Genomic DNA, 21,607 nt, shown 5'->3' on the forward strand with positions numbered 1-21,607 from the left:
TTTAAGTTTGATACTAACCTCGACAATATCATCATCGACCGCAGCATTAGTCGGCGGGTGATGTATACCGAAGTTGGTGACGGGGGCGCCCTGACCCCCTGCTGTAGGAGCTGCGGGAGCTGGTTGACTTCCCACCGGGGGCACTGGCCCCGCGCCCGCGGGAGGACTGTGGTCTGAGTCCGGTCGGAGGGGGTGGGGTGCTGTGGGGTTGGACAAAAATGATATTAAAAAACATAGATTGAGGTGTAGGTTTTTTTTTGTAATGTTAAAAGAAAATATGGGTGCTTACATAAAGAAACAGGTTATTCATATTCACTCACTTGTAAAGAAACAGGTCGGTTTCTTTATAAGTGAGTGAATAGGATTGTATTGAAATATTATACCTGCGCTGATCGGTACCTACTCGTACAGGTTTGTCTGTACCGGAAACCTGTTTCTTTATGTAAGCACCCTATGGTACGATAATTTCAAAGTAGAGGTGCCCGTGGCTAAGTCAATTGATCAGAAGGTTTAGCAAAAGTTTCGTGCGGTTCGTGGATGGGTGATCGATTCCGAAACCCAAGGAACTCACCGATCGACGATATGATGAGTTCCTTGGGTTTCGGAAGGCCTGTTCAATTGGTGGGTCCCGGTTGCCATTTGAACATCTTTGGCAGTGTAACTGGGGTGAGAGATCCCGACAGGCAGTTGTTCCAAGTGGCACACTGGTAGAAATATATTTGTCTGTTATTTATTGACATTTATTTAGTAAAACTTACCAGTTGCAGCCGCCGCGTGTGGCCTGGCTGGCTTCACTCTGACGGCGCGGAGCGAACTGCGGCCTAAGGGACGCGACTTCTGAAAGTAAGAAAAATAGAAAAATAATTTATTGACACAACACAAATAAGGGAAAACAGTACATATGTTAAAAATATGTGAGCTGTGGGGATTCCGATTAAAACCAAACTAGAGTGAATGTCAAATAGGTTAAGCTAATTTTAATTATTGCATCACCAATATTTTGAACAAGATTTTTACCCGCAGCTTCAATCGCGTCTCGCGGGAACTTCTGCCCATATCCAGAAAAAATATGGCTTTTTTTTATTCAGGGGTAGTGCTAGCTTCTCATATTTCCTCTTTATAAATTCAGTACAGATTGATAACGTGACCAATATACTCACGAGGTCGGCGTGCGCGGGCGCGGCGTGGCCGTTGAGCGGCGCCGCGCGACTGGACGCGGCCTCGCCCGCTGAAACAACGAAACTCGATTGTAATGAACGTAAAACTATCTTCCGCCCATGGTTTTACCCGAGGCTTGAAGAAATTATATTGTGTAAAACGTTGGTTTTAGCCGTCATACAGATTTTTTTGTGTACTTTCGTATGTACTCCCCCTATGTGCTTTCTTATGTAATACCCCTACACTTATCCGATACACACTTTTATGTACTTCCCCAATGGACTAGGTTATTTACTCCCCCACTTAATTGAGTACTCCTCCTGTGTTCTCCATTACATACTACCCCCATGTACTCCCCCTAGGGGTACCTACTTCCTGAATTTAATTCAATGTACCTACGTCATGTAGACTAAAGAATAAAGCACCAGTTTCTCAGCAAAAAGTGGGTTTACAATCATGGTGCGTTCTCGAAAATCTGCAAGTATAAAAACTTACTAAAATAAATCACTCACCGATCCCAAACTTCTGCGCATCCAAGTAGCTTTGACTCATATCAGTCCCCTCCTCCTTTCTCTCAAACTTCTCCTCGAACTTGACCGGCTCAATCAACTTCTCCACTGGCTTCACCGATATCTTAACGACCTTCTCTTCTTTGGGTAACGACTCGAGAAATTCCCTGTTCAATTCTTCTGCGTTCTTAACTATGATATCATCTTTGGTTGTAACTTCTCCCGTTTCGGAATCTATGTCTGCTTTGTGGGGGGGTGAGGGGGTGCGAAGGATCTTGACGTCATCGTCTCGGAGGGGGGAGTCGGTGACATCGATGGTCGCGATAGTGGGGGGGGAGTCGGTTTTGCCGTTCAGTTTGAAGGTTGTGCCGTTTCGACGCTCGTAGTTCTCGAAGGGTAGGAGGTACCTGGAAGGGAGAAAAATGTTTTAGAAAGTTGTATTGGAGGCTGTTTTACCAGTAATGTGCAAAGTAAATGTCTAAAAAATATACATATATATAAAAAGCAATCAATCAAACACACAAAATCAGCTTTATAATATTAGTATAGATAAAAAAAAACTTCTTATCAAGTGAGCTGCAGGTTTAATCACCTAACAAGCCCTAGTGTCAGAGTTTTCTTAAATACGCCGGACGGTCCCTGACGTAGAATTGTAACGACTGCTGCTGAGTAGCATTCGCGAACTTTGAGTGTTTTCCCAAATATGGCTATTTACTAGAAAACTATCTTCTTATATCGGGTGTGTCGTTCACAATCACATTAAATGAAATGCGTTAATATACTAGTTAATATATGTCGATTAACACAAACAAAAAAGAAAAATACGTAAAAATGAAAAAAATGAATTTTTCAAACAAAGTAATAAAAATGTGAGAAAATTAGAACTCCATATAAACGTCACTCATTACAACCAACTTAACTTCTCCCTTGAAAACTGACAGCTGTCAACTGATCAAAACATTCGATAGTCCTAACTTTATCTCTGCTTTACACATGATGTTGTAAATTATAAAAACGAAAAATGACTCCTGTGGCCAAACCATTGGATGGATTAGTTAATTTCTTTTACAATTCGCCATAGAATATCATAAAGTATATGTGATAGGATTTAATGTGATTGTCAACGACACACCAGATATATATAAAAATGAATTGTTGTTCGTTAGTCTGACTAAAACTCGAGAATGGCTGAACTGATTTGGCTCATTTTGGTTTTAAAATGTTTGTAGAGGTCCAGGGAAGGTTTAAACGATACGAAGTTCGCGGGATCAGCTAGTAAATTATATACTTTTTCTTTTAAACGATGTTTGGAGGTATATGAATGTGTTTGTGAATCTTTTCTTTTCAAAGAAACATTATCATTTCGAAGATAACTATTTGAAAGCAGCGATTTCTAAGTTTCGCTTCGTATTCGGTTAGTCTATGAATGTATGATCATTTTGTAATGACGAGTTACAAAAAACTTTCGGGTCCAAAGAAGGTGTATTAGGGCGAAAACAGAAACGTTCGTCGTCCCCCTCATCCCCGCATGTTGTCGCGCTACTTTTTTAGGAATCTATCAGACAGGGAGCGGTCAAGCGGTCAAGCGTTCAAGGCGTCAGTTCTACATTCGAGCTCTATGACTACTACTTACGTAGTAACTACTACTTCTACTTGACCGACGCGGTCAGAACGCCTCTTGTGTGAGTATATATCTATGTGACATAATATGACACAAAGAACGTAAAACTGACTGCTTGAACGCTTGCCCGCGTGACTGCTTTCTGTCTGATAGATCCTTTTGTTAGGTGTTTTTTTTTGTTATGGCCTCTCCGCTAGTGGTTATGTTGTTTAGTTTGTGCGTAGGGCGAGTGGGTACGCACCTCTCGTAGTGCGCGCGCGTGCGGTGCGGCGGGCGCGGCGCGAGGCGGCGCCACAGGCGGCGCGCGCACACGGCCGCGTAGCCGCCGCGCGCCGCCACCCAGCCGTACAGCGCGCGGAGAGACACTGCACATGGACATAAACAATCGTTTTTAAACCTAAAAAACCGGCCAAGTGTGAATCGGACTTGCGCACGAAGGGTTCCATACCATTATTTACAAAACCACATCTACCTGTTGCCGTTATCGATATCGAGCAAAAATGAGCAACAAAATCTCTCTAAGGAGATCAGCCAGCTGCGCAGGACATATTAAAGTGCACGAGCATTTGCGCAGACACAGGTGCATTTACTATTCCACCACTCTCATACATAGTATTTGTTCCCGTAAGAAAGTTCAATTGTGGAGACGAATTCCATGTTGACATTGACTGCCAAGTGTTTACGTGAGTGGGATGTATTGTCAAAAGTTGAAAACTCAATACTTGGTAGTATATTTAATGATACAGAAACAATAAAGATCCTATAGGAAGGCACACAGCTTATTGAATTTGAATAGTTTTAGAATATTTGAAGACATATTGCACCGATCCCAATATTGAGAACAGTGCAGAAAGAAGTATATACAATCTTCAACTTTATAAAATTAGAAGGATATTTCTGACAGTAGTTCTGGTACTCACTGGGTGTCATTGAACATCCTTGGCAGTCGCTACGGGTAGTCAGAAGCCAGTAAGTCTGACACCAGTCTAATCAATGAATATTGGGTTGCCCGGGTAACTAGGTTGAGGAGGTCAGAATGTGCAATCGCTTGTGGCACACTGGTACTCAGCTGCACTGCGACTGGAAGCCGACCCCAACACAGTTGGGAAAGGCTCGGCAGATGTTACTCACAATGCTTCAACGTGTGTCCCGCATGGAAGGGCTCGCTCCTACTCTTGTAGAACATCTTGAGCTGGTGGAGGAAGGCTCGGTCTTCGGGAGTCTGTTCCACTTCCTTGGCGTCGAGCTCGTCGTCATCGCTGACGGCTGCGGCGCCGTTGCGGAGGGAGAGGCGGCGGGGAGTCTGCGTGGAAATTGTGGTTGTAAGACTAGATGATAAAGTTGGTACATTTGAGTAGGTATTTTACTTAAGGAGAAGAATAAAAGTAATAAATAATAGGGCGTGTGTAGGGGAAACATTAGGGAGTAAATAGGGAAACTATAAGGAGAATACAACAGAGAATATACAGGGACAGTACATCACGAAGTACATAAGGGTAGTATTGTATTGCATCAGTAAAGGAGTATATAAAGGAAGTACATAAAGGGAGTCGAATGAGGGAGAGTCGAGTGACTCCCTACGGACTACATTAAAAGAAAAAAATAAGTGTGTCATTAAGTAAATAAGACTGTGGGCATACCCACAGTGTCCACTACGGTACAATGTAGATGCACAATTGACAACCATTGGGTTGCCCGGGTAACTAGATTAAGGCCAGGCAGGAGTTCTATGTGGCACACGTACTCAACCGCATTTGGTTAAACGAATCATCATACTCAATTTGAGTGAACAAATATGACATTAATAACTTACAGGAGGATCAGAAGCATTAGCCGGCGCATCATCAGAATCTGACCGGTCTGACGCTCGATCAGACGCGCGGTCAGACCTGTCGGGCGGCGCGTCGGGCGTGAGAGCGCGGCGTCGGCGCCCTCGAGGCCGCCCCTTGAGGCGTGGCGCGAGGTGGTTACACACAAACTCGTGGCCCTCCAGCTCTGGGTACTCAAATGTATCCTGGGGAGGATAGGAACGTTAAATTTTATGTAGATGATGTGTTTAGTGGTCTCATATAAGGGACAACCAGTCTTACCAAGGGGCATTCGGTTGCTCAGGTAACTGGGTTTTGGAGAACAGATAGGCAGTCGCTCTCTGTCAGCTACATCTGGTTAGACTGGAAGCCGACCCCAACATAGTTGGGAAAAGATGAATAGTCCTAAAGACGCTAGTAGAAATATACTGAGGGGATTGTTGCGACACTTCTTCTTCACATAGGAAGTGATCTAGAGCGGATATTTTTGGTGGGCGTTCCCATGCAACTCCAGCAGTAATGAGGGTACGAGAACACTTACCTTACAGTACAATATCCTGGTGTTATTAGTGGGGGCGGCGTACCCCCCCAGCGCGGCGACCAGGGAGTCTCTCAGCCAGGACGCCTGGATGCCCTCGAGCCGAGCTATCAGTGCTCTGTAGCGACAGTAGCGAGGATATGAGAACACCACCACGCCCGGAGCCTCGGCGTCTACCACTGGAAGAAGAGAAGACAGCCTGGTTATATTATTTCCGAGAAACGTTACACATACGTTCCAAAAAGTTGGTTTCATGGAGAAGAGCCAACAAGAAAACACACAGACACTTTGTAGATAGAATATTGTTGCTGGGGAGTTTGTATATAGTAAAATTGTATGGCTGCGCCCTAACAGGGTATCATGTATGTACCTCTACATTCTGTAAAACCTATGTATCACTCATGATCGCAAAAAATATTTGAAGTTTGTTCCACCACTTCTTCTTCCCAGCAAAAACACATCGGTAGTGGTAAAAGGCGGGCAATTTTGCAAACTGGACCTTCAAAACGTGCTGGTTTCTAGCCTACATTGTCTAAATTACTTTTAAGCTTACCTAAGTATTTTTTTGTAATGGCAATACTTAATACCCGTGCACATACAGAAACAAATAGACACACGCTCACCACTCCGAAAACTGCACTCAACTACGCTTCACACTAGTTTGCATGTAGGAAGTATGCGCATTATATCATACACGTATTTAATCAAATAGTCACTATTATTTACAAACATAACAAAAACATTATCAACAAATATTTTTCATATTAACACTAGCCCAAAATTTACTTGGACATTCATCACGAATAGCACTTCTCATTAAACAAATTACTAGTTTTGCTTGGGTACTCCCTATTAACATCATGCATATTTGCTTAATCCTAACATGCACAGTCACTCTATACCGCCATTTAGCACAAAAACGCAACTTTAGAGAGCTTTTGCACAGGCTAATCTTAGGGCTTCTAGCTGGCCCGATGATTGACTGACAGTTTAAAAGTAAACGGTCTGATACTATTCGATTATCTGATTACTGTAATGTGCGTACCATTTCTCTCCATTCTCAATGTTGTATAGATTTATGACAAGAAGTTTAAACTGTGTATAAAACTGTCATTTTAACTTCAAGCACTCTAGCCTTTCTCATGTTGTGAGGAAGGTGATGAGCATGAACATGGATGGATATAGTGGAAGAGAACGACCAAAGAAACGATGGATGGATTGTGTGAAAGTCGACATGGCTAGAAAAAATGTTACTAGTGAGATGACGGCAGACAGAAGAGTATGGAAGGAGAAAACATGCTGCGAAGACCACAAATAAAAAATTGGGATAAGGACAGGAGGATGACGATGACTCTTGCCCAAAGTCATTTTTTTTAATAGGCCTATGAAAGCTCTTTCGAAACGTCAAACTAGTTGCTCGGTTCCAAAGAGTTGGTCTCATAGAGAAGAACCATAGAAACTCACCTATAGCACTCTTCTCATTATCCACATCGCTGAAGTCCAGCTTGGTATGTGTCAGCGGCGCGTGACGGGGCATGTCCGTAGGTGGGGCGCACGCCCCTCGCCAGACGGCGCGGAGTCCCCACCGCCACTCCGTGCCGACGCACATCCAGGATAGCAGGTCATCAGCTCGGACTACCACCTTCTCGTTGATGGCAAGCACTTCGTCCTGAAAAGAAAGGGAAAGGCTGGTTTAGTCATGCTATTCTAGGATCAAGCCTCGTGGCTGAAAAATCTTAGAACGTTGTTCAATTTGAGCACCAGATTCCTACTTCGTGCGATCTTATTCTGGGTTGCCTTACTGTCCTAACGATAGTGCACCGTAAGAAAAACTAAGTGAAATAAAGGAAAAGAGAGTGAAGAAAGAAGTGAAGTTGTTTACGAAATAAGTATTTTTCTACTTTTTAAATTCAAGAGTTTCATTTTTATACAAACCGCGCGACTCAATGGGGCTACTTGCGCCCCATATGTCAATTTAGAATTTTAATCAATATTATTACTTAAATTTATTAAATAATAAGTATATATGTGTATTATAATAAAGTATGATATCATCATCCTCCGAGCCTTTTCCCAATCATGTTGGGGTCGGCTTCCAGTCTAACCGGATTCAGCTGAGTACCAGTGCTTTACAAGAAGCGACTGCCTATCTGACCTCCTCAACCCAGTTACCCGGGCAACCCGATACCCTTGGTTAGACTGGTGTCAGACTTACTGGCTTCTGACTACCCGTAACGACTGCCAAGGATGTTCAATGACAGCCGGGACCTACAGTTTAACGTGCCATCAGAAACACAGTCCATGGTGTCTAAGATATACTTAGAAAGTACATAATAAAGTATGATAATTCTCAATTAATAAAGAAAATACTTTTTATTAAGATTTTAATCTGTCCCTGTACAAAATTCCACCACATTTCATACAGCCATTAAAGTGTGATCGATATAAACTATACTACCTATAAACTGTCCCACATACAATACGATACTATTAAGATCATCGTTCACCAACATAACGTAAGAGACCTGCTTACCCCACAAACAGCAAGGTTGCTGATACAGCGTGTGTACATAATTAAACCCGGCACAAATAAATCGGCGCACCCTGTGAATTACGAGGGTGAGGAGGGAGGTGACAGGGATGGAGTTGGGATGGTCGAATATTTGAAGGTAAGGCATTTTTGGTGTATATTTTTTGTTATTTATGCTGGTATAAGAAGTGGTAAAAATATAAATATTATGCATTGTTGATAACTGGTCTAATTTAAATAAAATTTCAATTTTTATCATAATATTTTCCGAGTTCTGTTTTTTTTTTCATTTTTTTTTTAGAACATGACGTCAAATTTTGTCAGTGCTACAATAGCATAGCAATAATATAGCATTAGCAAATAGTGCATATATTTTTCTGTGCATATATTATTAAACTCTTATAATACATCAGTCTTATTATACATTGTTTTACATTCGTAAACAGCTGTGTTAATAATTAACACTATCATACAATACACAACTCTACAAATAAATATCTTACTAATATCATAAAAGCGAAAGTTTGTGAAGAAGAAATTTAGTTTAGAATCCAAAATTACTTTTGATTGTAATATTGTTGAAAACTTAGCAACAATATAGCTTACAAATCAGTACATAGGCTACTTTTTATCCGTCCCTGTAAGCGGGTGAAACCACTGACAGAAGCTAGTAAAACAATTACCCCAAAAACAAACACCCTTTAAAAGTCATCCCCAAAATCCGTCCCTGCCCCATTCTAAATGAAGGTGGGGAGCCCACCCCCCGGGTTTGAACTAAAATTGCTTTCGAATAAGTAACCGGGACGGTATTCGGTGAGGGGGGGGGGGGGCGATATCGTTGTAATGTGGCAACCATATCGTGCGGGGAAACAGCTGATTTTGACAGTTAGACTTTTTTGTAATGACGTCATTGTTGAGTTTTAAAATCGATTTTCTTTTTGTTTATTTGGTCTTTATTGATTTGTGCTGTTTGAAAAGGGAAGTTTATATGTATGTGAAGTAGTGAGTTCGAGTGTAGACGAGACTGTGGTAAATTATTAGTAGTTTTTATAAAAAGAATAAGATTAATTAATTACCTAATCAAAAAAGGGAGCCTATAAAACTCTAATGGGTTAGTATCCATCCAACATTGAAACAATTTTTCGAATTGGACCATTACTACCAAGTCCAAGCAAACAAATTAAAATAAAAACAATTTGATGTTCATAAAAGACACGAATATTTTATATACCTATGGTATATAGTTTATAACTATATATACAAATACTAAATAAAATGTATAGTTGAAATATGTACAATTATACAGCTTAATTTAATTGATCTCGTCTATGTACCTAAGACTATAAATAGTGTTAATGTTTGCATGCCGAATGACAAAATGTGTCTGACCTTTATTATATTTTTGGACCTCTGTATTTACCCATATTTGCAAAATAAATTATATTCTATTCTACGGAATTTCCTTCCAGAATAAAATCCTCACGTCCTTGAGAAAATATTCCAACATGAAGTACTTAGGTACATATTTTCATTATAACATAGAATATTTCAGAATAAGCCTTCGTTCGTATAAGAATGTTTTAATAAAAAGTAATTTGTAAATTCATGTTAAGGCGAGGAAGTGGTCAACAATAATTCCATAACCGGCACGCGCATCTAAGGCGCCAAAAGGGGTCGGAGCGTCTGAGCGGGGCGAGGATAACAATACGCGCGCTAGCTTATAACTAAAAGTCGTAAGCGACAAAATGGTTTTGTAATTTTAATATTTAGAAATGATAATTTAATAAAAATTCCTACTACCATTTTAAAGAGTATGTATATACTCAACTACTAAAAAAGTTAAGAGGCTTAAATCGGTCCCGTTTGCCCATAATATGTGAATCTCTTTTTAAAAAGAGGTATGTTTGATATATTTTTCTCTGTTATAAAAGTTACCTAATCATGTTTTGACGTCTAACAAAATAAGGCTTATATCATGAACTTTCAGGTAACCAAGTTGTATTTTGATCCGTTTTGTATTTACTGAGAAAAATTGACATCCTTGGCGCCAAAAATTCCAATTCGTCCTCTTAAGCTTTTTTCTACGGGTTTGCTCGCATTTTTTAAAAATAGGTATGTTTAATTCATTACCAGTTTTTATCTGTTATCCTATATTGTAGCATCTATCTTTACTTGTAAGTACCTATACTAAAAAGAAAATATTTTTGTTTGTATGTTTTTACTTTAAAGGCTCTGAAATTACTGAAGAGATTCGAAAAGTTATTTCGGTGTTTCATAGTACCTACATGCGTCAAAGAACGCTAGACTGTTAATCGGGGTGCGCGGAGTAGTTCCCACAAGCTAAGAAAAAGACGATATTTTTCAAAACTCATGATAAAGTAGTAGCATTCTTGCCAAAAGCATTCTTACCTAAACTAATTTGCATAAAATTCTTCTCGATTCACTCATATAACATTAAAACTTATATGTATTTATTAGTTCTTTTCGTTCGTTCAAAACATAGACAAAAAACTTACACTAACATTCGTAACATTTTTCCTCTTTAACGGAACCCTAATACAAACCAACAAAATGTATACAGAACCCGATTCCTAGCGAGACATGCACGGTGTACATTTACAATTAAATTTACCATAAACTTGTGTGTGTGCGTCTTGTATCTGTGTGGGTAAGCATGTGTGTGAATATAGGGTGTTGTGTAGTGGAAATGTTGTTTTAATGTGTTTTTGGGGTAATGTGTGGGTGAAAATTGATTTTAGAGTTAATATACAGCAATATATGTAAACATTTTTTTTAGATACTCTGAACTAAATAAGATCAATTTTAGTATTTAGCAAAATTAAACCATAAAATAAAATAATTTTTATTTTTGTCTCACAAGTAAGTACTTCTCTCACAGGGCAGGTGAAACCTCATTACAAACTGTATAAAAAAAACTATACTAAAATAATAAATAGGAAATTTTTGTTTGTTTGTTTGCACCATAAATGCTCCTAAACTTATGAACCGATTCGAAAAATTCATTCACTGTTGGAAAGCTACACTCTTCCCGAGTAACATCCAAACTAATATTATAAATGCGAAAGTAACTCTGTCTGTCTGTCTGTCTGTCTTTCTGTCTGTCTGTCTGTCTGTCTGTCTTTTCTTCACGCCTAAACTACTGAACCGATTTGTGTGAAATTTGGTACAGACATAGTTTGAAACTTGAGAAAGGACATAGGATGGTTTTTATTACAAAAAAAAAAAAAAAAAATTATTCCGGACATATAGCGCCATCTATTGGTCAAATCAAAAATCTGCTGGTAGTCACTATTCCACGCGAACGAAGTTGCGGGCAAAAGCTAGTAGGCTATATTTTATCCCGGTACGGGCAGTAGTTGCCACGGGACGCGGGTGAAACCGCGGTAAAACGGCTAGTGCTAAATAAATAAATATATGTTTTTTTGTATTTCAACGTGACAATGTCTTTATTCTTATCGAGATAATCTCAAAAACTGCTATCTGCATCAAATTACATCACGTTTTATTTTAATTGCGAATCAAGTATGATTAATGTGCTATTTGTTTATAAAACTAACTATTTCCCACGGCTACACTCGCATTCCCAAAAAAACTATTTCATAAACTATTTCACGACTTCTTTTGTATTAGTATAGTTTTCAAATTCGGCGCAGATAATGTAATAATTCTCCTTTGCATTAATTTAGGTTTAATTGTTTGCAAGAAAGCGCAAATCTCGGGAACTACTAGCCCAATTAAAAAAAACAGTGTTCGATGGCCCAATGTTCTAAATAGGCCATCGGCTAGGTCCTACCGGCTAATCCGGGTGTGCGAGGTCCAACGGGACGGTACGTTGATAGATATATACCCCGCAAAAAAGAGTATATATTTCATCAAAATCTGTTCACCCGCTTTACCTACCGCTAAAACAATGACAAATAATACACAAAGTAATGTTTTTTTCCTTTTGTCATTTACTTAATAAATTGAGACAGTTCAATCCAAGACTACCATATTATTAATTAATATATTAAGACAGTTCAATCATATACTAAGAACATTAAATAAACTATAGCCAAAAAAACATCATACATAATATAGTTTTAATACTATATTTTGGACTAAAACCACTCGATAATGTACACACACACACACATGTATGTTTATAATACGGAGATTATGCGTGTGTTGGAACAAGGTGAACTTGTACAGGGTGTTCACGTTGGGAGAAGCTGTTTTTACCCGATTGCGAAGAAAGGTTTTATGTTTGTGGTATTTAAAAAAAGTGATGGGATTGGTAATTGGTTGTTAGTGGTGTAACTGTTCACATATACACGATTTAATATGATTTGACATTTTGGCTATTAACTTGAAGTTTGTCAAAAATAAGCTATGTACGTCTATTTATTTAATTTAAAAAAGTTTATTTTTGGATAGGGTGCTGATTTATGAGACCCACCGAATTATCAGCTGACTAATAGTTTGCAGTGTGCGACGGATCTATCTAACCTTTACAAAAAATTATAAATGAGTTTCTTTGTCAGGCTTTCACGACATAGCGGCAGGAAAAAATGACTTTGGCATGGAGATACCTAATTGGTCGTAGAAAGGTGTTTTTTTTTATAATTAAAAAACAGACAAGAGTAGCAAAAAATAAATTTCACTAAAAAAAAAAAAAAAACAAAATATGCAAAAAAAGCACTAAAAACAACTTAACCTCCTCACAACACGCTGTACACACGTCACATGTGACACACACACTACCACACGTACAATTGATAGCGTTCGTCGGATCTATTCGGTGCAACGCCCCGGTTTTAGGATGCTTACACATGGGACAACTATTGGTGGTTTGCAAATAATTTTGGATTGTTTTTTTTTTAATAATAGGGAAAAAAAATATACGGGATATTATTTATTTACAGCAAAAATATAAACAGAGTTATTTACAAGAATATAAAAAAACGTATATGCCTAGATATAAAAACACATGGTTTCTCATAAGATTTATTTATTGTTGTTTATTTTTTACTCATTATTATTTAGATATTGTCACCAGTCTAACCAAGGGGTATCGGGTTGCCCGGGTAACTGGGTTGAGGAGGTCAGATAGGCAGTCGCTTCTTGTAAAGCAATGGTACTCAGCTGAATCCGGTTAGACTGGAAGCCGACCCCAACATAGTTTGGGAAAAAGGCTCGGAGGATGATATTATTTAGATATTGTATAATCAACTAAGAAAACTGCTGCTGTACTCGGTTACTAACTTTCGAGTTTTTAACCTTAATAAACTTAAGAAAGGGAGTTCTGAATTGGTTGTTCTGATCTTGATGCGGTTTTCAGCATAGTATTCGTTTAAGGAGAAGGTTTAAAGTATTGTTATTGAAGTCGTAACGTTTGTATTTTGACAACTTTTTCGTTTTTTTTTAACTACAAAATTAAATGAATTTATTAAAAACTGAATTTCCGTATTTTTTTTCGTTTTTATTAAAAACTGATTTTCCAATTATACACCTTATTATACAATAATTAATTAATTTGGGCCTAACAGATTACATTCCATTTCCTGTCCATCAACATAAAATATTAATTTTTACTTCGAAACACGTTTTATAAGGTCACTCTGATATAGTAAATGCCGGGGGTCAATAACTAGTTTAAATATTACGAAAGAAAACAGTTTTTTTATAGACTTTACGTATTTTTTTTTCTTTTTTACTTCTAACCGACGTCATAATTTTTTTTTATTGCATTTATAAGCAGGTGGAATAAAGTAGGTCTGTATTAAAAAAAAAAGACTCGAGTTCTTGATGGATTTTCTTTTGACGTCATATTATACTGTTTTACTTAGAATAAGCAGGTAAAATAAGGCAGGTCCGATCACTGTTGCCATGTGTAACTTACATAGACGACTCCTAAATTAACACAAAAAACTTCTTAAGCGAATTATTTTTTTCTTCTAAAACTTTATTTACCAAAACAACTACGCCATTTGTATCCATTCATTGTAATCTATCTTTTTAATTATTTTTTTAAATTTAATTATTTTTGTCAAACTCTACATAAAACAAAAATATTTTAAAAAACACTTATTTTAGTAAAAAGCAAAAAAAAAACTCTTATAAAATAAAATGAATTTCCAAAATAAATCGTTTATTACTACTATACTACTTAACTTTGTACATAATTTTACAACATATATTAGTAAAAAATCCGCTATTAAAGTAAAAGGCTTAACCTAGCAGTGTGCACTCGGCCTAGCCGACATAAATTCTCAATAACACGAAATGGCGGCGCGGGGCGCGGGGCGAGGGGGAAGCAGGGACGCACTCTAGTGCGAGTTGATATTATTATTATTTGTGTAGCTATTGTTAATTTTTTTAAAGATTTTTTTCTTAGTTTTTTTCAAGAAATATTAATGTGGAAGGTTTTTTTGTTACACATTTTTAAAATTATGTTTAATGTTTTTTTTACAATGATGTATTTTTAATTATGCTCAATCCTTCTCCCTGTGAGAGGAGGCCTGTGCCCAGCAATGGGACGATATAAAGGCTGTAACATGTATTTTTAAATTAATTTAAGTGACTGAAGTAGTCACGCACGTTAGCAAAGTTATCGTTACAAAAAAGCTAATTTACAAATAAAAAATACGAGCTGCCTGGACATTTACAAAAAAAAAAAAATACGTTTTTTATACAATTTTTAAAAATAAAAAAAAACAGTGAATTTGCTGAAACAGATATTAAATTACACTGTCTTAATAAAAAGTGATCGAAACCAAAAAGAAGAATTCTTAACGCGTTTTAGTTAGAGACATAAAAAATGTTTTTTTTTTACCGACTTCCCAAAAAAGAGGTGGTTCTCAATCCTTTACAATCCTATATTTTGTTAAGTCACATACATAAGTAGGTGAACTCTATCACAATTATTTCAATAACCGGTTTCATACTCCAAGGTCAAACGTGATATAATATTATTATCATCATCACGGCTTACTGCTAATTAATATTTAATTACTACGCTATGCGACTGTCGATTGCCTATTCTTTTGTAATTTATTATATTTGTTTGTGGAAAATAATATACATAGAAAAAAATATTTCATTGATAACTTACTATATAAAACACAAGCAATGTTGTTGGCAGGCAAATGGTAGATTATAATAGGTCTTTGATTTTATTTCACACTAGTTTTCACTTCGAGAGGAAACTACTTCCCGCAGCCGGGTAAAAAGTAGCCTATATGTTTTGCTGACGTGTTAGCTATATCACTGCCAAATGTTATTAATATCGGATAAGCCGTCTGAGCGTGAGGAAGTAACAAACGTACTTTTTTTTTTGGTATGGCATCTCGCAGTTCAGCCTAGGAGGCCGTGTACTGCTTAACCGAACTTTTAAACAAACATACACACAAACTTTCACTTTTATAGTACAAGTGTTCCGGTGTGACATGTAAAAATTCACCGTTTTTTTATACTTATGCTACACAGATGGACAGACGGTCAGTTTTATTAAAATAATAGTGAAGATAAGATTATACTTATCCAAGTTTCCAGCCACGAAAAAATTCACACATCTCAAAACTGATTATATTAGTTGATATTATAACAGAAATAGTTTACATTTACGTCACACAGATAACACAGTTCCTGAATACATATATCTTCAAATATTATTTAGACATGTCAAGTTACGTATACGTATATTTTATTTTATTTTTGTTTAATTATTATTAGACTAGCTTTTTTCATTTTTCACCCGCATCCCATGGGAACTACTAGTCTTAGCGGGATAAAATATAGCCTATGATAATCGGAAAGAGTGTAGCTTTCAATGAAAGATTTTTTTAAATCGGTCAAATAGTTTTTGAGTTTATTCATACAATAAAAATTTTCCTCTTTAAAATATTAGTATTAAAGTATAAATAGATATTTGTATAGTTCTCACCAGAAAAAAACCTTGAATGCACAACAAATGGGCACAAAAATTATGTAAATAAATAAAAAATGTTCCGAGCTATTAATTTCTAGATTAGCATACATAACTCGTTTTGTATATTTATCTAGCCTCTTTAGGAATAAATATAAAACTAGTCTTAACACACAAAATACTTATAGGTTGTTTTTTTTTATTTCATTTAGCATTTTTTCAAAAAAAAAGATTAACTTCCCCAAAATTAGCCAGTAACCATATTTTAGTCAAGAACCAATAACCTATATCCATGCCAAATTGAATCTCAATCGATTCAGTTATTTTTATTGTGAAAGCCTTTTACTTTGATAATTCAAAAATTGACAGATTCAAGTCTCAAAGTATAAAACAATACCCAAAAAAACGAAAAAAAAAACTAATATGCAATTCTAACATTCAAAACTAAAAAAAAAACAAATAAGGAATTCAAATTGTCAAATTATTTATTATTCTAAATTAAAAAAAACACAATTGTGTCTAAATCAACAAATTCAAGAATCAAAACCCGACACAAAAACAAAAAAATACAAAATTAGAATAAAAAATTAGTAACTTCATAATCTAAAACTCAAAAAAACACGTTACCAAGTCCGTTCCTTAAGGAGAGCAGTGAAAGATGAGAGTCGGGTCGTGTACGCCGACCGACAATCTTAATACTTGCATACTTCACTTACGTAATCATAACCCTTTTATTGGTTTCATTTAGATTTGTTTGTCTACGCAAGTAAATAAAAAAATAATTGTCTGTTTTAATTATTAAAAAAAAACTACATATTTACAAAAAAAAACGCGTTAAAATATTTAAACAAGAAAACGACCTAAAAATTAAACCGTCGCCTAAGTCTGACAAATACTATGTTTAAAACAGCATCAAAATCAGTTCAGTCAAACGTGAGATAATTGCGCACAAAAATACAACCAGAGAGGTCCAATTGAGAACCTCCTTTTTTCAAATTGGGAAAAAAGTATTTGACCAACTGCATAGTATTGTATAATGTCTTCCACTGGCAGATATCTAATGTAAAAAGGAGTAACTAAGTCTATCTATTATCCAGGTGCGGAAAGTAAGTGTCTCGGGACGCGTGTAAAACAGCAAGCAAGAAGTAAATGTATTAATGTGATCCAAGGAAAAAATATTATTTTTCTGACCAACACATTTGTCGTTCACTGGAAAATATTAATCATTTACAAAATTATAATTACATTCATTTTAAATGCAAATTAAAATCTGGGAAAACCAATTAGGACTTTCTTCAACCGTATTAAAGTAATATTTAACTTTTTCAATATTACAATGTGGCGTATCTGAGTTTGTTTGTCCGTAAACATGTAATATACACACTCACTTTCCTATTTATAATACAAACTAGCTTCCTATACCGTGCATCCGGATTTGCAAGTAAAATAAGTGTATTTAAAAGAGCCATTAGTAGTGTGCCTAATTTTTAAAGTTTTATTATGTTTTTACTCAATTTATTTTATTTTTAATTACTAATTAAACATTTAAACATACTATTACTATTTAAACATTTATGGCCTTACTACTAAAACTTAAACCCCTGTTTTACACTTGTCTAAAAAAAATTGGCTGCAAAATGAACCATATGTCAACGTCATAATTTGACATTTTTTTAGACAAGGCATAAACTGACGTTTAAAAGTTTTTGTGGTAAGACGGATACCGTCTTACCACAAAAAAATTTTTTTTAGACAAGTGTAAAACAGGGGTTTAAGTTTTTGTCGTAAGGCCCATAGTGTTTAACTCCTTTATTATACTTACTTGAACAGCCTAAAAATAATGTTGAATCTACCTTTAATTTGAGAGCATAGACTAACTGTTGTTTCCCTTATATTTAAGATTGTCTGTATGTATATTAGTTGGTAAGCCTTAATAAATTACAACAAATAAAAAAGTAGCCTATTTCCTTCCTCGATAAACGGGCTATCGAACACAGTTTTACTTTCTAATATTTTATCTATATGTTGTATTGCTTACTAAAGACATGATTTTGACATTAGCCCTATAGAAGTAATGTCAAATTCCTATCTCAGTAAGAAAAAACAACATATAGAATACTAGCTTCCGCCCGCGTAGAGTTCGGTTATATCGCGTTTCCAAGAGAACTCTTCAAAAGTCCGGGATAAAACTATCCTACGTTCTTTCTCAAGGTCAATTCTATCTCTGTACCGAATTTTATTAAAGTCAGTTCAGTGGTTTAGACGTGAAAGCGTAACAGACAGACAGACGTTTTACTTTCTCATTTATATTATTAGTAGGGATTAGAAACAGTCGTTAATAGGTCCAGTAGTTTTTAAGATTAGCACATTCAAATGAACACTTCAAGCTTTTTAATATTAGTATAAAACGACGAAAAAAAATATAATTAAGACCCATTTGTAACTTCTTCAAACTATTCAATACCAATAATTTAAGAAATAACCAACTACCCATGCTAAGCACGCGAAGATAATTATTTCGTCCAATAGATTAGTTATAAAAACATATTAATAGTTAGTTACACGTACGTCTTTTAGATTTGACCTCTAAAACCAATGTTTTCCAAGTATTTTGTAGTTTATGTGTATCTATAACGAAATAGTAGTTAGATGTTATAAAAGAAAATAAAATATCAATTTTAATCTTAATACGAGTGTAAGATACATTGCTGCCTAATTTCATCAAAATCTATTCAGCAGGTGGTAAGTTGTAATCTCAAACACCTGGACGAAAAAAAAAACGGTTTTTTTTCCAGATACAAGATAGAATTTCATCTCAATCGCTGCAGCCATTTTACCGTGAAAAAAAATACCAACACATTTTTTTTTCATCTTAAAACGCTTTTTAATTTTGTTTTTTTTTAGTATTTTTTTTTTTTAATTTTAACTACAAATAAATGTCGTTTTTTAACACCTACATCTTTAAATAATAAACTCCCAAACCCTCTACAAATTGCCAAAATCTCAAAACACCAAAAAAATCCATATTTTTCTCTACCAATAAACAAAAAATACAAAGTATCAAGACTATACTCTCCAAACAACAAGCTCACGAACTTTCTTTGCAACCCAAAAGGTTATAAGAACCCCATACTATACAGTTACAAAGTTAATTCTCAACCTTAATACTTAGACAATAAGGTGTAAATTACAAGAGTTGTTTGTTTAAGTTATTAATAAAATACTAGAGTTGGAAGATTAGGGAATCGGTTTTTTGTAGATTTTTATTTTTTCGTTAGTTTTGTGTTAAAGTAAATATGTGTGTGTGTGTGTGTTATAGGGTTTTGAGTTAGAATGGTATACGTATTAGCAAAAGATATTGTTGTTAATAGATGGTAATAAAGTTTAGTTGGTACATGTAAATGTTTTACAAGGTAAAAATGTTGAAAAAACTCTTTGGATATTTCATTGCTTTTATGCTGAATATTACCTTTGTAAATTCTTTATTTCCTGTCTTCTTTCTTTATTACGTGTGTGTACAAACATTGAAAATAAATAAATAAATAAGGTACCTTCGTACATGATAAATTGGAAGTCGATATCTTAAAAACTGTAAAAAATCCTAACTTTATCTTAAACAATAATTCTTTTGTTATTTTCACAATTTAAAAGTATTTGACACACACACAACTACTTACCACACCCGAAAGTACTTTCTTAGGTACGAAACTATCTTTGTACCAAACATTTAAATCGCTTCAGCAGATTTGGCATGAAAGCACAACAGACAGTTATATACGCATTTATAATATTCAATAAGGATCTCTGGTAAGGATAGATACAGTATTTAATCAAGTAAAATACCTACCGTCTTACCACAAAAACTTTTAAACGTCAGTTTAAGACTTGTCTAAAAAAATGTCAAATTATGACACGTAGTAACTATTTAGTAATCTGTGTTATGACGTTGACATATGGTTCATTTTGCAGCCACAATTTTTTAGACAAGTGTAAAACAGATGTTTAAGTTTTTGTAGTAAGGCCACTAAGGTTTAACAAGTAAATCTGTAACTTGTGGTAAAATAAAATATAAAGCCGGGACCCCTCTTAGTGAGAAGCCCTTCAATACCACTCGTGTATACAGGCTGATGTTTTTATTTATTTTCCTTTTTTTTTGTTAACATATTTCCTCGTGTCGTCTGTTAGATGAGTTATTTAAAAACTTGTGATACTTGGTTGTTTTTACTGGTTCATATCAAATATTATGAAGGTGAAGAAATTTTTCCAGGCGCTAATCTCAGCAGTAACTATTGGACCAATTTGTTTTTTTTTTTTCAGTTTTTGCACATATGTATTGAGATTACTAAATAGTGAGAGTTTCAGTCCATTGAGTAAAGTTACAGGCTTGTTATCCGGGTGCGCTAAAAAGTTCCCATAAAAGTTACTGGTTGAAACATTGTAAGAAAACATATCAATATTTAAACATTACAGCCATATTTCAAAATTATAAAACAATACACAATACATAGTTTTTATCAATTTGTTTAAATACAAAATTGATGACTGAACGGAAACTAAACACATCAGTTACATAATTTTTTTTTCTAAAAAAAATCTTTTAAAAAATCTAAATCGCTTTAGCTTATGTTTTGCGTCATACGTCTAGCTCTTCTATTATTAGTTCCCCAATCGATATAGCGAGTTTAAATGTGACAGTGTGCTGCGAGCGGCTCGGTTAAATACCCGACTTGGAAGAGAGGGGTTATGATTTTATGAATAACTGTTTTTGTAAACTGTAGTGTAGTTTGTTGTGGAAATACAAAGAGTTATTAAGATATTGAGTTAATGACGAAAAAAAAAGAATTAATTATTGAAGAGTTGTTTTGTCATAAATTGTAATAATTAAGCACTTAATTAAAAAAAAAAAAGTAAAATAGGTAATATTTTGGTATTTTATTTTTACTACAGGCAGGGTCTATTCATCTGCTATACGAAACCAATTTATCGGTGCTTTACATTTTTTTTTCTCATCGACTTGGTTTAGAGTTATATTAAAAAGTAAAATTAAAAAAAAATACAGAAAAAAAAATACAAGAAATGTACTCATTGTTAACAGCCACTCTCTTTTTTTCAAAAACCACTTCACTTAAAATATTTATTTTTCACAGACAATCGTTAAAGAAATAAAAGCATAATTGATATCAACTATACTATACACAGAATATTCTAGACTCTAACCTCTAGCCAGGCGGTATTAATAATAAATGAATCCTATTCCGAGAAGTAGGTTACATACAGGGTGTTCACGTGTCACAGCAACGTTTGAATATAACTACAGCTATTAAAATAACATTTAACTACCAATTCTAATTAATTAAAATCACTTTTTTTTGTATTTTTTTTTTCTTTGTAAAAAAAATACGACCTGTATATCATCATTATCTGCCGAGCCTTTTCCCTACTACATATCTTGGTGTCAGCTTCCAGTCTAACCGAATGCAGCTGAGTACCAGTGTGCCACGAGGAGCGACTGCCTA

The 21,607-nt window shown here is 35.4% G+C and overlaps 1 protein-coding gene across 1 annotated transcript in view; it reads right to left on the reverse strand.

Annotated features, from left to right (window-relative positions):
* The window catches only part of LOC124644341 (AT-rich interactive domain-containing protein 5B-like), an 86,511-nt gene that overhangs the window by 3,199 nt on the left and 61,705 nt on the right, over window positions 1-21,607 (reverse strand). The window contains exons 4-12 of the mRNA XM_047183650.1: window positions 7,099-7,303; window positions 5,638-5,813; window positions 5,102-5,302; window positions 4,420-4,591; window positions 3,530-3,653; window positions 1,671-2,074; window positions 1,161-1,228; window positions 759-837; window positions 19-200 (exon numbers count right to left, since the gene is read on the reverse strand). Coding sequence (XP_047039606.1) covers window positions 19-200; window positions 759-837; window positions 1,161-1,228; window positions 1,671-2,074; window positions 3,530-3,653; window positions 4,420-4,591; window positions 5,102-5,302; window positions 5,638-5,813; window positions 7,099-7,303 — 1,611 coding nt within the window. The remainder of the gene's footprint in view (window positions 1-18; window positions 201-758; window positions 838-1,160; window positions 1,229-1,670; window positions 2,075-3,529; window positions 3,654-4,419; window positions 4,592-5,101; window positions 5,303-5,637; window positions 5,814-7,098; window positions 7,304-21,607) is intronic.

Source organism: Helicoverpa zea, chromosome 29, assembly GCF_022581195.2.
Source record: "Helicoverpa zea isolate HzStark_Cry1AcR chromosome 29, ilHelZeax1.1, whole genome shotgun sequence".
NCBI lineage: Eukaryota > Metazoa > Arthropoda > Insecta > Lepidoptera > Noctuidae > Helicoverpa > Helicoverpa zea.